General features: G+C 45.7%; 1 protein-coding gene across 3 annotated transcripts in view; it reads right to left on the reverse strand.

Annotated features, from left to right (window-relative positions):
* The window catches only part of NDUFS8 (NADH:ubiquinone oxidoreductase core subunit S8), a 58346-nt gene extending 45040 nt beyond the window's left edge, over positions 1–13306 (reverse strand). Inside the window, exons 1-4 of one of the 3 annotated variants that reach the window (XM_063958390.1) lie at positions 13196–13306; positions 6869–6927; positions 5076–5138; positions 722–811 (exon numbers count right to left, since the gene is read on the reverse strand). In XM_063958390.1, the coding sequence (XP_063814460.1) occupies positions 722–811; positions 5076–5138; positions 6869–6911 (196 nt within the window). In that variant the 5' untranslated portion in view covers positions 6912–6927; positions 13196–13306. Of the gene's footprint in view, positions 1–721; positions 812–5075; positions 5139–6868; positions 6928–12801; positions 12861–13195 lie in introns of those variants that run through there. The other 2 variants (XM_063958391.1, XM_063958389.1) reach the window with 2 other exon arrangements.

Below are 13306 nucleotides of genomic sequence, written 5' to 3' on the forward strand. Positions count from 1 at the left end.
GTCCTGATTAGAAAGTTCTGGATAGATATAAGAAATAAGATATAAGAAATTACTTGGTGGCTCATCTGGTGAACTATTACAGATTGTATCCAGAATGGGCGCTCTTTGGTATTTTCTCATTGGATCAACGTCTCTCTCAGGGCAGTAGAAAACTGCTACTGGCAGTTAGTATAGCAGCCAAAAAAAGCTATCCTTCAAGTATGGATTGATAGAGAACCGCCTACCCTATCACTATTTAAGGCCAAATTGTTTTAGCTCTTTAGAATGGAATGGATAGGAATATTATTGGAAAAAAGATTCTAAGGTACAGAGATTTTTTTAAGTTTGGGAGAGCTATATAACGACCTTGTCGACAACGGTTAGGATGCAACTCCATAATTCATTGTCCAATACAGACTGGTTTCTAACTAGAATGGCTACGGGGGACCCACCGATTATACTTTAGAATTGGTTATCACTTTAGGCTCTAGGGGGGAAAATGGAGCACGGACATGGGTTTTTAAATATTTTTTTTTTTATTTTTTTTTATTCTATTTATTTTCATGATACATTTGTATTTTGACCACAGACTCAACGATAAATCTGATATGTTACATCTCGTATTTATCCTTCTATTGTAGGTCTGTTCTAACATGCATGTTTCTGTATGTATTACATATATTGCTTCAATAAAAATATGTTGGGGGAAAAAAAAAGAAAAAAAAAAAAAGAAGGCTCCCACCTCTGAACAGCTCGGTCCATAGAATGGTCTCGGCCGCCCGGTCAGTTATAGATTTCATGTCCATCGCCTCCTCTCTGGCGTTCACGTACTCTAAGGACAAAAATAGTGGGTACATAAAGGATTTTAAAAACTAAGGAATATCCAATTACGATGCACTCTTCTTTACATTATAAAAGGATTACTATTGTACTATGCATGCCAGATGACTGAAAAACATGGTGTACCATGTACGTAGCCCAGCTTAAATGAATTAACTGGCCACAGCTGTAGTTTGAGCCGGAGATACCGGTCAGGTGCTTTAGCTGGGTACACACCTGGCCAACCGGTTGGCCAATCCGCCAACCTAAGTATTGGTAATTGCATGCACACTTAAAGTACCAATCATCCGCCCAGTGTGTCGTGCCTGATGTCACAGCTGGGCGGCATGTAAATGTGCCCGCCCAGTTGAGATGTCAGTCACAAGTGGTCCCTGCAGCAAGTACACAAAGTCAGATGTACCAATATATTGGCCATTGGCTGTGCTGCAGGGCCAATCCGATACGTCTGGGACCTATGTATTCCCAGACATACCGGGGGTACTCGCACACAATGAATAGCGGGGAACTGCAAGTGACCGATTGTCATCTCCGCTCCGAACACAGATGCTACACTTTAAAAATCCTCTACCAGCCCTAAGCAATCTGATTTTTCACTAGGTCACCTACTGTACAATAGAAGGGAAAGATATGCCCTACCGTACATATTGCCAGTTATTCATATAGCGCACACATATTCCGCAGCGCTTTACAGAGAATCTTTGGCCATTCACATAAGTCCCTGTCCCAGTGGAGCTCACAATCTATATTCCCTACCACATGTACATGCATGGTTAATTTTTTTGTTTTTTGGAGCCAATTAACCTACAGTACCAGTATATTTTTAGAGTGTGGGAGCAAACCGGAGTCCCCAAACGAAACCCACGTAAGTAAGGGGAGAACATACAAACTCTGCACAGTTAGGGCCATGGTGGGAGTTGAACCCATGACCTCAGTGCTGTGAGGCAGTAATGCTAACCATTACATCATTCATGCTGCTCTATGTATGACCTCATTCAGAGATGTCTGCAGCTCTGATGGAAGGGAGGCTGCATATGTCCAGGATCCATCCTGCGCATGCAAACGGGGCCTGCATGATCAAACGCAGGCCCCCGGCCAAGGCACAGCCTGACTGATAGGCTGCCAGCGTTTGTGGGCAGAGCTGGACAAAGTTCTTTCAACGCAGATTTCCTTACAACGGTCATTTGCAGTAAGCTTCAGCTTACTCAGATGACCGCTGCTGCCAACATTGCAACAGATGGCCACAATGGTGATCCAATGCTACGTCTTCAGATGCAACACTCTGATCACAGATGCCGGCAGGAGTTGTTAACTGATAAAAATAAACTATTAACACTATTTTGGAAAGCATTCTTACTTTGTAGCATTTTTTCCACACCTGCCTAAAACTTTTGCACAGTACTGTAGGGGCCTAGTTATCAAATAATATTTGTGAAATACCCCGAAAACAGGAGGCAGTCAATTTACCGGCTGTGGGTAACCCGGCTGTAAGATACCGTTATGGCCGCTACCTGGTTTCACTAATGTTTAATGTCTAAAAGAATACATTTATATATGTAAACAAATCTAATATAATTTCTATGCTGTTGTGAAACTAGTACATTGCTGATAGGAGATACTGAGCACAGAGTAATAGAGGGATTCCTCTGAAGTTAATGAAGGAGCAGACTAGCCTAATATTTATTAGCCTAAAATATTAATTATATATATATATATATATATATATATATATATATATATATATATATATATATATATATATATATAAAAAATTTATTCAACTGTGCATAATAGCAGCCCCATTTAAAATGTATAAGTAAATGATTAATTTATATTGGTGAATGAACCCAGTGGGGATATAGAACTCATATACTGTATATTACTGCATGTTAACAGCTCCATCTACAATGTCTAATTTATACATGTGCGTGATCTCAGTGGGGACAGAGAATTCATACACCGTTATCAATAACCATAGAAGGTATAAAGCTGCTTCATCTATAAACCAGCAAGAATACTAGCTAATATCTTGTATTCAAATAATTGCTCTCACTATGGGGGTCATTCAGAGTTGATTGCTCGCTAGCTAGTTTTAGCAGCCGTGCAAACGCTATGCCGCCGCCCACTGGGGAGTGTATTTAGCTTAGCAGAAGTGTGAACGCTTGTGCAGCCGAACTCTGCAAAACACGTTTGTGCAGTTTCAGAGGAGCTCTGAACCTACTCAGCGCTTGCGATCACTTCAGCCTATTCGTGTCCGGATTTGACGTCATACACCCACCCAGCGAACGCCGAGCCACGCCTGCGTTTTTTCAGACACGCCTGTGTTTTTGCAAACACTCCCTGAAAACGGTCAGTTGACACCCAGAAACGCCCTTTTCCTGTCCATCTTCTTGCGGCCGTCAGTGCGACTGAAAACTTCGCTAGAACCTGTGCACAACCACAACCGGCTTAGTAGCCGTACGACGCGCGTGCGCATTGCGGCCCATACGCATGCGCAGAAATGTTAATTTTTAGCCTGATCGCTGCGCTGCGAACAACGGCAGCTAGCGATCAACTCGGAATGACACCCTATATACAGCTGCCAGCAACAAATTCAGTGTCTAAGCAGCTCAATAAGTATATGTAAATTCAGCTACAGGGGACACACGCAGTGATCTCATTCAATAGCCATATCTCTATTCACTTGCAACAAATAGAAAGTTACATTTGTATCCATCTGTAATAAATGGAGCTAATGTTGAAGGGATGATACACTTAGTAACATGCAAGTGTTATAGATGTTATGAACCTCCATGCAGATAGAATTCTGCTGCGATTATTCAACATTTAGCGAGTAGACATTAATGTAACTGCAGCAATAACATTTGTGCTCCTTTACAACAAATGTAGCTGCTGTTGAATGGCTGATACACTCAGTGGCTTCTGTAAACTCAGTAGCTACAATAAGCACCAATTATTCTGGGGTAAACAATAATTAATAACATAATAGATTCAATTTATGAATAACAAGTTGTGACCACGTCTAACAAGTTATACTTGTATTACTCTATTCACAATTTTAGCTGCCGGACAATAGGTGTTGTATTAAGGAATACATAAAGACCTAACTGTCACAGTTAGTTCAATAATGACCCACATTTAGGGGCCATGCAAAAATAATCAACATATGGGAATGAGTTTAGCATAATGTTGTATTGAAGCAAACTATTAATGTACTTTTTAATAAGTATCACACAGCATATAGTACTGCGATATCAGAACAATCTCTGGGAACCATTAAGGAGAACTGTATACATATTGAATTTACAGACAGGTTACAGTCTCTACTGGTACACTGTATGTGTTTGCACAACTACCCTTGAGAACTCTGTTCTGCAGTAAGACATATTTAAACTGGATTAATAAAGATACGACACAGGTAGCGAGCCTTGGTTTTAAAATGTCACTTTATTAATAATTTCACTTTATTAATAATTTATTCACGGTGTATGATAAGTGTATTATATTGTCTTATTTCGTGTTTGGACAATCTTAATGGATCTATTAAAAGTTCAATTTTAATTATCTTATGTGCGCCAGCAAAGAGACATTCTTCCTCTTCCCTTTTTTTCTGTACAACACAATTTTGTCTCTGGTAGCACCCTCGAATATCCAGTAATAAGCGGATGATTCATTGACGGACATTGGTTGGGCGTTCCTTTCAAAATAATAGCAAATATTCAGCTGGTGCAGAGCAAATCCCTTTCCCCCGTTCCTTTTATGCCAGAATCCCGACACCCGGTGAAATAATGGCAGTCTGCAATCCTGACCACCGGTTGGAAACCCCACTTGGGTGGTGGTCCATACCACCACCCAAGTGGGAATATACCCCTATGGCAACCGAAGGTCACCGCCGGTGTTGGTTTCCTGAGGTAAATTTCTCATTGCAGTGAACAGCTCAATAAGAAATTCAAATAAACGGATCTGAAGCCCATATAATTTATAAATATGCCCCATAAAGATACAGAGAAATCAGTGGTAATTATAATGACCAAAGCATTTTATGTACACTCTAAACAGTGTGTGAATACACAACTCTTCCACGGTGCGGCCTATGTGAAGTGCACACAAGTAAGTAATCTGCGCTCCCTTGCACAGTACTGTGTTACTCTCTCGGTGTGTCATTTACACTGTTCTACCACGCCCTAGCACCATCTGGTCAAACCCTTCATCCAACAAGTATACTAGTTTGTAATGTAGTAATTATACCAATGACTTACTGAACGAATTCATCTGAGGTGCCAGACTGAAAGGCCTGGCCAGTGTCCGAGAGCATGGGAGACCTGGAAAGGGAACAGGCGTCAAGGTCAGGAACACGCACACACAATATAACAGGTGGATTACTAGCAATGCGGCGTATTCCCTGATGCAGTGCTCCTGATTGGTTTCCACCAAAAACAACTATGATCTATATGTTAAGACAAGCCACACGGACTTACTCCTACTGCCACTGTGCCAATATGCCAGCGGATAGAATCTTCCTTTGTTCAAATTAAGGAGTTGGCAGTAACTTGGATTTTGGAGTCAACTGTGAAGAGGAGTTAATAGAATTCCAGTAGACAATAGATAGCTACAGAAGAGCCAGATACCTTTTACTTTTAGCTTCTATTACAGGTGCCAAGCTAAGATGTTGCACCTGGTGATCAGTACAGCAGCAACAGGTAGGAGATACTAGGGCAGCAGCTTCTATTTCATAGCCATTTCAACCATACACGAGATGACCCTATCTTAGGACATAGGATGTGATCACATAATAGAAGATGGCAATAATCTTACATCTATATATGTTTGCTTGACTAAAGGCCAGGGCCTGTCTAGAAAATACTTTCTCACACAAAACCCCATTGCCCTTAGGTTTGCTGACCACATGGGACAGTCATAAAACAGGTCCAAATCAATCTAATCTGTAGGTCCAAAGCATACTTGCCTACCTGACCCTCTCCATGAGGGAGAAAATGCTCTGTTCTGGACTTTCCTGGTAATGTATGATTGCCATCACCTGTGGTGAGCTAGTTAATTGATAAGAAAGGCGTTTTTCCCCACAGGTGATGGCAATCATACATTACCAGGAAAGTCCAGGAACAGAGCATTTTCTCCCTCATGGAGAGGGTCAGGTAGGTAAGTATGGTCCAAAGACAGCATGGGGGGTGGGAGAATAGCAGTAACTAAAACAAAAGAAATCCTTCAGGATAATAAGTAGCTATGGAAAGATTAAGCAGTCAATGCTAATTGGGTACTGTCAATTTGGATGGGGTGATTGTAGAGCAATGGACCCTACGGTTATCCAAATGAAGGTGGATTTATGAGTTCATACTGTTCCTTGAAATTCAGATGCAGGGTAAAGCAGAAGATCGTAGTACACTTTGAAACAAGGATCCCAGAGTGTCCGTGTGAATATCCTCAGTGGTTTATTAGCTCCGTGACATATAGTGTGTTATCAGGAGAAAGGGGAGGGGAGAGACTCTCACCAACAGGAATTTCAGACCCAAAGTACTGTATACCCTTCACACCAGTGAGGACAAAGCATGATTGTAAAAGAATGGAAGAGTAGACCAGACACAAGCCATAAACATATCTACAATGGGTCCATGTGATAGAATCAGAAGTTCTGTTTCTCCAGAGCTCAGAAAGGAAAGTCCTGGTAACATACTATAGGAAGATGATTGCCAAAACTAGAATTTCCAGATCACTTCCATCCTAAAGCTCACTCTACCAGCCACTGCTAAGTCACTGCCACCCAGGCAGAGCTATGCAACCCCTTCCAGACATTCACATTACAGCTGGCCGGATACAGCGCACTGTGTGCCTGCGGCCAAGCCGCAACACAGTACTGGAAAATCAGTGGTAAGAGTAGTAAAGGATTTGCCATTCTACATAGCCGGCTACTTGATGCCCACCACTGAGCACAGCAAAGCAGAAAACAGCACTCATAGTTACAACAAAATTAAATTTACTTTTTGCACATAATCCATTAAAAGTGATAAGATTAAAAAAAACTGTATATACACCATACCTGCGCGGCTGGCGGCATTATAGATGAGGCGAGCTCCCAACATGCTCACTAACGTCTGGCTACAAATAAAAGGTATACACAATGATTAGATAGCAAACGCCTGTGCAATCCGTATAATAAGGTATAAATAATAAGATTTTACTCACCGGTAAATCTATTTCTCATAGTCCGTAGTGGATGCTGGGTACTCTGTAAGGACCATGGGGTATAGACGGGCTCCGCAAGAGACTGGGCACTCTTAAAAGAAAGATTAGGTACTATATCTGGTGTGCACTGGCTCCTCCCTCTATGCCCCTCCTCCAGACCTCAGTTAGGGAAACTGTGCCCAGAAGAGCTAACATTACTAGGAAAGGATTTGGAATCCAGGGTAAGACTCATACCAGCCACACCAATCACATCGTATAACTCGTGATAACTATACCCAGTTAACAGTATGAACAACAACTGAGCCAACAGATGGCTCAGAACAAAAAAAACCCTATAGTTAAGCAATAACTATATACAAGTATTGCAGAAGTCCGCACTTGGGACGGGCTCCCAGCATCCACTACGGACTACGAGAAATAGATTTACCGGTGAGTAAAATCTTATTTTCTCTGACGTTCCTAGTGGATGCTGGGTACTCCGTAAGGACCATGGGGATTATACCAAAGCTCCCAAACGGGCGGGAGAGTGCGGATGACTCTGCAGCACCGAATGAGCAAACTCAAGGTCCTCCTCAGCCAGGGTATCAAACTTGTAGAATTTTGCAAACGTGTTTGATTCCCGACCAGGTAGCAGCTCGGCAAAGTTGTAAAGCCGAGACCCCTAGGGCAGCCGCCCAAGAAGAGCCCACCTTCCTCGTGGAATGGGCTTTGACTGATTTAGGATGCGGCTGTCCAGCCGCAGAATGTGCAAGTTGAATCGTGCTACAGATCCAGCGAGCAATAGTCTGCTTAGAAGCAGGAGCACCCAGCTTGTTGGGTGCATGCAGGATAAACAGCGAGTCAGTTTTTCTGACTCTAGCCGTCCTGGAAACATAGATTTTCAGGGCCCGGACTACATCCAGCAACTTGGAAGCCTCCAAGTCCAGAGTAGCCGCAGGCACCACAATAGGTTGGTTCAAATGAAACGCCGATACCACCTTAGGGAGAAATTGGGGACGAGTCCTCAATTCTGCCCTGTCCATATGGAAGATCAGATAGGGGCTTTTACATGATAAAGCCGCCAATTCTGACACACGCCTAGCCGAAGCCAAGGCCAAAAGCATGACCACTTTCCACGTGAGATATTTAAACTCCACGGTCTGAAGTGGCTCAAACCAATGTGATTTTAAGAAATCCAACACAACGTTGAGATCCCAAGGTGCCACTGGAGGCACAAAAGGGGGCTGAATATGCAGCACTCCCTTAACAAACGTCTGAACTTCAGGCAGTGAAGCCAGTTCTTTTTGAAAGAAAATAGACAGGACCGAAATCTGGACTTTAATGGATCCCAATTTTAGGCCCATAGTCACTCCTGACTGTAGGAAGTGCAGAAATCGACCCAGCTGAAATTCTTCTGTTGGGGCCTTCATAGCCTCACACCAAGCAACATATTTTTGCCATATGCGGTGATAATGTTTTGCCGTCACATCCTTCCTAGCTTTTATCAGTGTAGGAATGACTTCAACCGGAATGCCCTTTTTCATCAGGATCCGGCGTTCTTATTATCCTCAGTACCTTTGGTATGAGAGGAAGAGGAGGGAACACATAAACCGACTGGTACACCCACGGTGTCACTAGAGCGTCCACAGCTATCGCCTGAGGGTCCCTTGACCTGGCGCAATATCTTTTTAGCTTTTTGTTGAGGCGGGACGCCATCATGTCCACCTGTGGCCTTTCCCAACGATTTACAATCAGCTGGAAGACTTCTGGATGAAGTCCCCACTCTCCCGGGTGGAGGTCGTCCCTGCTGAGGAAGTCTGCTTCCCAGTTGTCCACTCCCGGAATGAACACTGCTGACAGTGTTATCACGTGATTTTCCGCCCATCGGAGAATCCTTGTGGCTTCTGCCATCGCCATCCTGCTTCTTGTGCCGCCCTGTCGGTTTACATGGGCGACCGCCGTGATGTTGTCTGACTGAATCAGCACCGGCTGGTTTTGAATCAGGGGTTTTGCCTGACTTAGGGCATTGTAAATGGCCCTTAGTTCCAGAATATTTATGTGTAGGGAAGCCTCCTGACTCGACCACTGTCCTTGGAAGTTTCTTCCCTGAGTGACTGCCCCCCAACCTCGGAGGCTTGCATCCGTGGTCACCAGGACCCAGTCCTGAATGCCGAATCTGCGGCCCTCGAGAAGATGAGCACTCTGCAGCCACCACAGCAGAGACACCCTGGCCCTCGGGGACAGGGTGATCAGCCGATGCATCTGAAGATGCGATCCGGACCACTTGTCCAACAGATCCCACTGAAAGATCCTTGCATGGAACCTGCCGAAGGGAATCGCTTCGTAAGAAGCTACCATCTTTCCCAGGACTCGCGTGCAGTGATGCACAGACACCTGTTTTGGAAGCAGGAGGTCTCTGACCGGAGATGACAACTCCTTGGCCTTCTCCTCCGGGAGAAACACCTTCTTCTGTTCTGTGTCCAGAATCATACCCAAGAACAGCAGACGCGTCGTAGGAACCAGCTGCGACTTTGGGATATTCAGAATCCAGCCGTGCTGTCGTAGCACTTCCTGAGATAGTGCTACTCCGACCAACAACTGCTCCATGGACCTCGCCTTTATAAGGAGATCGTCCAAGTACGGGATAATTATAACTCCCTTCTTTCGAAGGAGTATCATCATTTCGGCCATTACTTTGGTTAATACCCTCGGTGCCGTGGACAGACCAAACGGCAACGTCTGGAATTGGTAATGGCAGTCCTGTACCACAAAACGGAGGTACAACTGGTGAGGTGGGTAAATGGGGACATGTAGGTAAGCATCCTTGATGTCCAGTGATACCATATAATCCCCCTCTTCCAGGCTTGCAATAACCGCCCTGAGCGATTCCATTTTGAACTTGAACTTCCTTATATAAAAGTGTTCAAGGATTTTAAATTTAGAATGGGTCTCACCGAACAGTCTGGTTTCGGTACCACAAACATTGTGGAATAGTAACCCCGTCCCTGTTGAAGGAGGGGAACTTTGATTATCACCTGCTGGAGGTACAGCTTGTGAATTGCCGCCAGTACTACCTCCCTGTCCTGTGGAGTAGCTGGCAAGGCTGATTTGAGGTAACGGCGAGGGGGAGACGTCTCGAACTCCAGCTTGTATCCCTGAGATACCACTTGTAGAACCCAGAGATCCACCTGTGAGCGAACCCACTGGTCGCTGAAGTTCCGGAGACGGGCCCCCACCGCACCTGGCTCCACCTGTGGAGCCGCAGCGTCATGCGGTGGACTTAGTGGAAGCAGGGGAGGATTTTTGTTCCTGGGAACTGGCTGTCTGGTGCAGCTTTTTCCCTCTACCCCTGCCTCTGGGCAGAAAAGACGCGCCTCTGACCCACTTGCCTTTCTGAGGCCGAAAGGACTGTACTTGATAATACGGTGCTTTCTTAGGCTGTGAGGGAACCTGGGGTAAAAAAGTCGACTTCCCAGCTGTTGCTGTGGATACGAGGTCCGAGAGACAGTCCCCAAACAATTCCTCACCCTTATAAGGCAAACTTTCCATGTGCCTTTTAGAATCAGCATCACCTGTCCACTGCCGAGTCCATAATACTCTCCTGGCAGAAATGGACATTGCATTAATTCTAGATGCCAGCCGGCAAATGTCCCTCTGTGCATCCCTCATATATAAGACTACGTCTTTAATATGCTCTATGGTTAGCAATATAGTGTCCCTGTCAAGGGAATCAATGTTATCAGACAGGGAATCAGACCACGCTGCTGCAGCACTACACATCCATGCTGAAGCAATAGCAGGTCTCAGTATAGTACCTGAGTGTGTATACACAGACTTCAGGATAGCCTCCTGCTTTCAGGCTCCTTTTAGGCGGCCGTATCCTGAGAAGGCAGTGCCACCTTTTTTGATAAGCGTGTGAGCGCCTTGTCCACCTTAGGGGATGTCTCCCAGCGTAAGCTATCCGTTGGCGGGAAAGGGTACGCCATTAGTAACCGCTTAGAAATCACTAGTTTCTTATCTGGGGAACCCCACGCTTCTTCACACAATTAATTTAACTCATCAGATGGGGGAAAAGTCACTGGCTGCTTTTTCTCCCCAAACATAATACCCTTTTTTGTGGTAACCGGGTTAATGTCAGAAATGTGCAACACATTTTTCATTGCCGTAATCATGCATCGGATGGCCCTAGTGGATTGTACATTTGTCTCATCCTCGTCGACACTGGAGTCAGACTCCGTGTCGACATCTGTGTCTGCCATCTGAGGTAGCGGGCGTTTTTGAGCCCCTGATGGCCTCTGAGATGCCTGGGCAGGCACGGGCTGAGATGCCGGCTGTCCCAAAGCTGCGTCATCGAACCTTTTATGCAAGGAGTTGACACCGTCGGTTAATACCTTCCACATATCCATCCACTCAGGTGTCGGCCCCACAGGGGGCGACATCACACTTACCAGGCACCTGCTCCGCCTCCACGTAAGCGTCCTCATCAAACATGTTGACAAAGCCGTACCGACACACCGCACACACACACAGGGAATGCTCTGACTGAGGACAGGACCCCACAAAGTCCTTTGGGGAGACAGAGAGAGAGTATGCCAGCACACACCAGAGCGCTATATAACAGAGGGATATACACTATATACAAAGAGAATTTTCCCCCAATAGCTGTTTATATCACAATTTGCGCCTAAATTTATGTGCCCCCCCTCTCTTTTTTACCCTTTCTGTAGTGTATACTGCAGGGGAGAGCCTGGGGAGCGTCCTTCCAGCGGAGCCGTGAAGAGAAAATGGCGCTGGCTGTGCTGAGGAAGATAGCCCCGCCCCTTCAGCGGCGGGCTTCTCCCGCTTTTTTAATGAAAATTATGGCGGGGGATTTGGCACATATACAGTTTAGAACTGTATTATGTGCAGTTTGCCATTAAGGTATACTAATTGCAGCCCAGGGCGCCCCCCCCCCCCAGCGCCCTGCACCCACCAGTGACCGGAGCGTGTGGGAGCAATGGCGCACAGCTGCAGTGCTGTGCGCTACCTTATTGAAGACCGGAGTCTTCAGCCGCCGATTTTCTCCGGTATCTTCCGTCTTCTGGCTCTGCAAGGGGGGCGGTGGCGCGGCTCTGGGAACGGACGATCGAGGTCGGGCCCTGTGTTCGATTCCTCTGGAGCTAATGGTGTCCAGTAGCCTTAGAAGCACAAGCTAGCTGCAGGCAGGTAAGTTTGCTTCTCTCCCCTAAGTCCCACGTAGCAGTGAGTCTGTTGCCAGCAGATCTCACTGAAAATAAAAAACCTAACAAATACTTTCTTTATAGTGAACTCAGGAGAGCCCACTAAGTGCATCCAGCGCTAGCCAGGCACAGATTCTAACTGAGGTCTGGAGGAGGGGCATAGAGGGAGGAGCCAGTGCACACCAGATGTAGTACCTAATCTTTCTTTAAAGAGTGCCCAGTCTCCTGCGGAGCCTGTCTATTCCCCATGGTCCTTACGGAGTACCCAGCATCCACTATGACGTCAGAGAAAGTTAGATGTACAGCGCTGCAAGACACCTTATAAATATAATAATAATAATAATAATAATAATAATGTTGTAAAGTGGGTAAGGCTTGCAGTATCTGGAGTCTATTACATGACCATGGTCCATACCCCTATGGTTGCCACACAAGGGTATCAGGTACCAGTGACAAGCAACCTACTAACTATGCTATACTTATGGACTAGCAGCATAAACCATAAAGAAGCGAAACAGTCCCCACTTTTTAAAATTAAACCTCACAGTCGTAATCCTGCATTTCAAGGGCACCAACATAAGTCAGCTACCTCAGTGCAAGGGCAGAATGGGCTGCAGGAGGTGTAGGTGGCATAATAGCCGAATGCATTTACCCTGTTACAAGGATGTCAAGTTAAATAATATCAGATTTACACTCAAACTGTTGGAAAACGCGCATGCGCAGTGGAGCGGCAGTCGGCCACGCATGCGTAGTAGACTGCTCCCTACGGTCGCGCATGCACAGTAGAGTCCCAGTGCGGGCCATGCATGCGCATTCTTTTCCTCTTGCGTTCCACAGAGTACGTTCCACATGCCGTAAATCTCTGCTTTGCTTGTAACTAGATTCAGAGCTCCCCCCGGTGACAGCCGCCACCCTACGTAGCTTCCGTACATCCCGCTCCGTAGCCGGTGCCGTCCTTCACACATTCACCCACCCCACCTCACCTGACAGCTGCCGCTGACCTTGCTGCTGTTAACAGCGACCGGAGAGAGGCCAGGGATCCAGCGATTAGCAGGCACCTCTGTCACTCAAGGGTTGAGGCGTTCCTCGCCGAT

Source organism: Pseudophryne corroboree, chromosome 3 (genome assembly GCF_028390025.1).
Source record: "Pseudophryne corroboree isolate aPseCor3 chromosome 3, aPseCor3.hap2, whole genome shotgun sequence".
Lineage (NCBI taxonomy): Eukaryota > Metazoa > Chordata > Amphibia > Anura > Myobatrachidae > Pseudophryne > Pseudophryne corroboree.